Source organism: Phytophthora infestans, genomic scaffold (assembly GCF_000142945.1).
Source record: "Phytophthora infestans T30-4 supercont1.16 genomic scaffold, whole genome shotgun sequence".
Classification (NCBI taxonomy): Eukaryota; Oomycota; class Peronosporomycetes; order Peronosporales; family Peronosporaceae; genus Phytophthora; species Phytophthora infestans.
Window position 1 is genome coordinate 129,154 of NW_003303743.1, and position 886 is coordinate 130,039.

The following is an 886-nucleotide window of genomic DNA, read 5'->3' on the forward strand; positions in this document are numbered from 1 at the left end:
CGAGGAGACCGTGGAGGAGACCGAGGTGACGGAGGGCACGATTGCCCAAGTCAAAGAAGAGCCGCAAGCCGAAGCGCAAGCCGACTGCGGGCACGACCGAGGAGGAGACGACGGAGGTGACGGAAGTGACCACCGTGGAGACGGTCGAAGTGACCGAGGAAGTGCCGGCCACCACGGAGGAGACGACGGAGGTGACCGAAGTGACCACGGAGACGATCGAAGTGACCGACGTCAAGCCTGAGGAGACGACGGAAGTGACGGAGGTGACGACGACTGAGATTGTCGAGGAGACCGTGGAGGAGACCGAGGTGACGGAGGGCAAGAAGCCCAAGTCAAAGAAGAGCCGCAAGCCGAAGCGCACGCCGACTGCGGGCACGATCGAGGAGGAGACTATGTATGTGACGGAAGTGACCACCGTGGAGACGGTCGAAGTGACCGAGGAAGTGCCGGCCACCACGGAGGAGACGACGGAGGTGACCGAAGTGACCACGGAGACGATCGAAGTGACCGACGTCAAGCCTGAGGAGACGACGGAAGTGACGGAGGTGACGACGACTGAGATTGTCGAGGAGACCGTGGAGGAGACCGAGGTGACGGAGGGCAAGAAGCCCAAGTCAAAGAAGAGCCGCAAGCCGAAGCGCAAGCCGACTGCGGGCACGACCGAGGAGGAGACGACGGAGGTGACGGAAGTGACCACCGTGGAGACGGTCGAAGTGACCGAGGAAGTGCCGGCCACCACGGAGGAGACGGTCGAAGTGACCGAGGAAGTCCCGGCCACCACGGAGGAGACGACGGAGGTGACCGAAGTGACCACGGAGACGATCGAAGTGACCGACGTCAAGCCTGAGGAGACGACGGAAGTGACGGAGGTGACGACGACTGAGAT

General features: G+C 62.6%; 1 protein-coding gene across 1 annotated transcript; it reads left to right on the forward strand.

Moving 5' to 3' along the window:
• Positions 1–392: 392 nt before the first annotated feature.
• On the forward strand, positions 393–759 carry PITG_08658 (uncharacterized protein; the record flags this gene model as incomplete). Its single annotated transcript, XM_002902697.1, has 2 exons — positions 393–680; positions 727–759. The coding sequence occupies 2 exons, from the start codon at positions 393–395 to the stop codon at positions 757–759; spliced, it is 321 nt and encodes a 106-aa protein (XP_002902743.1).
• Between the last annotated feature and the right edge of the window lie 127 nt (positions 760–886).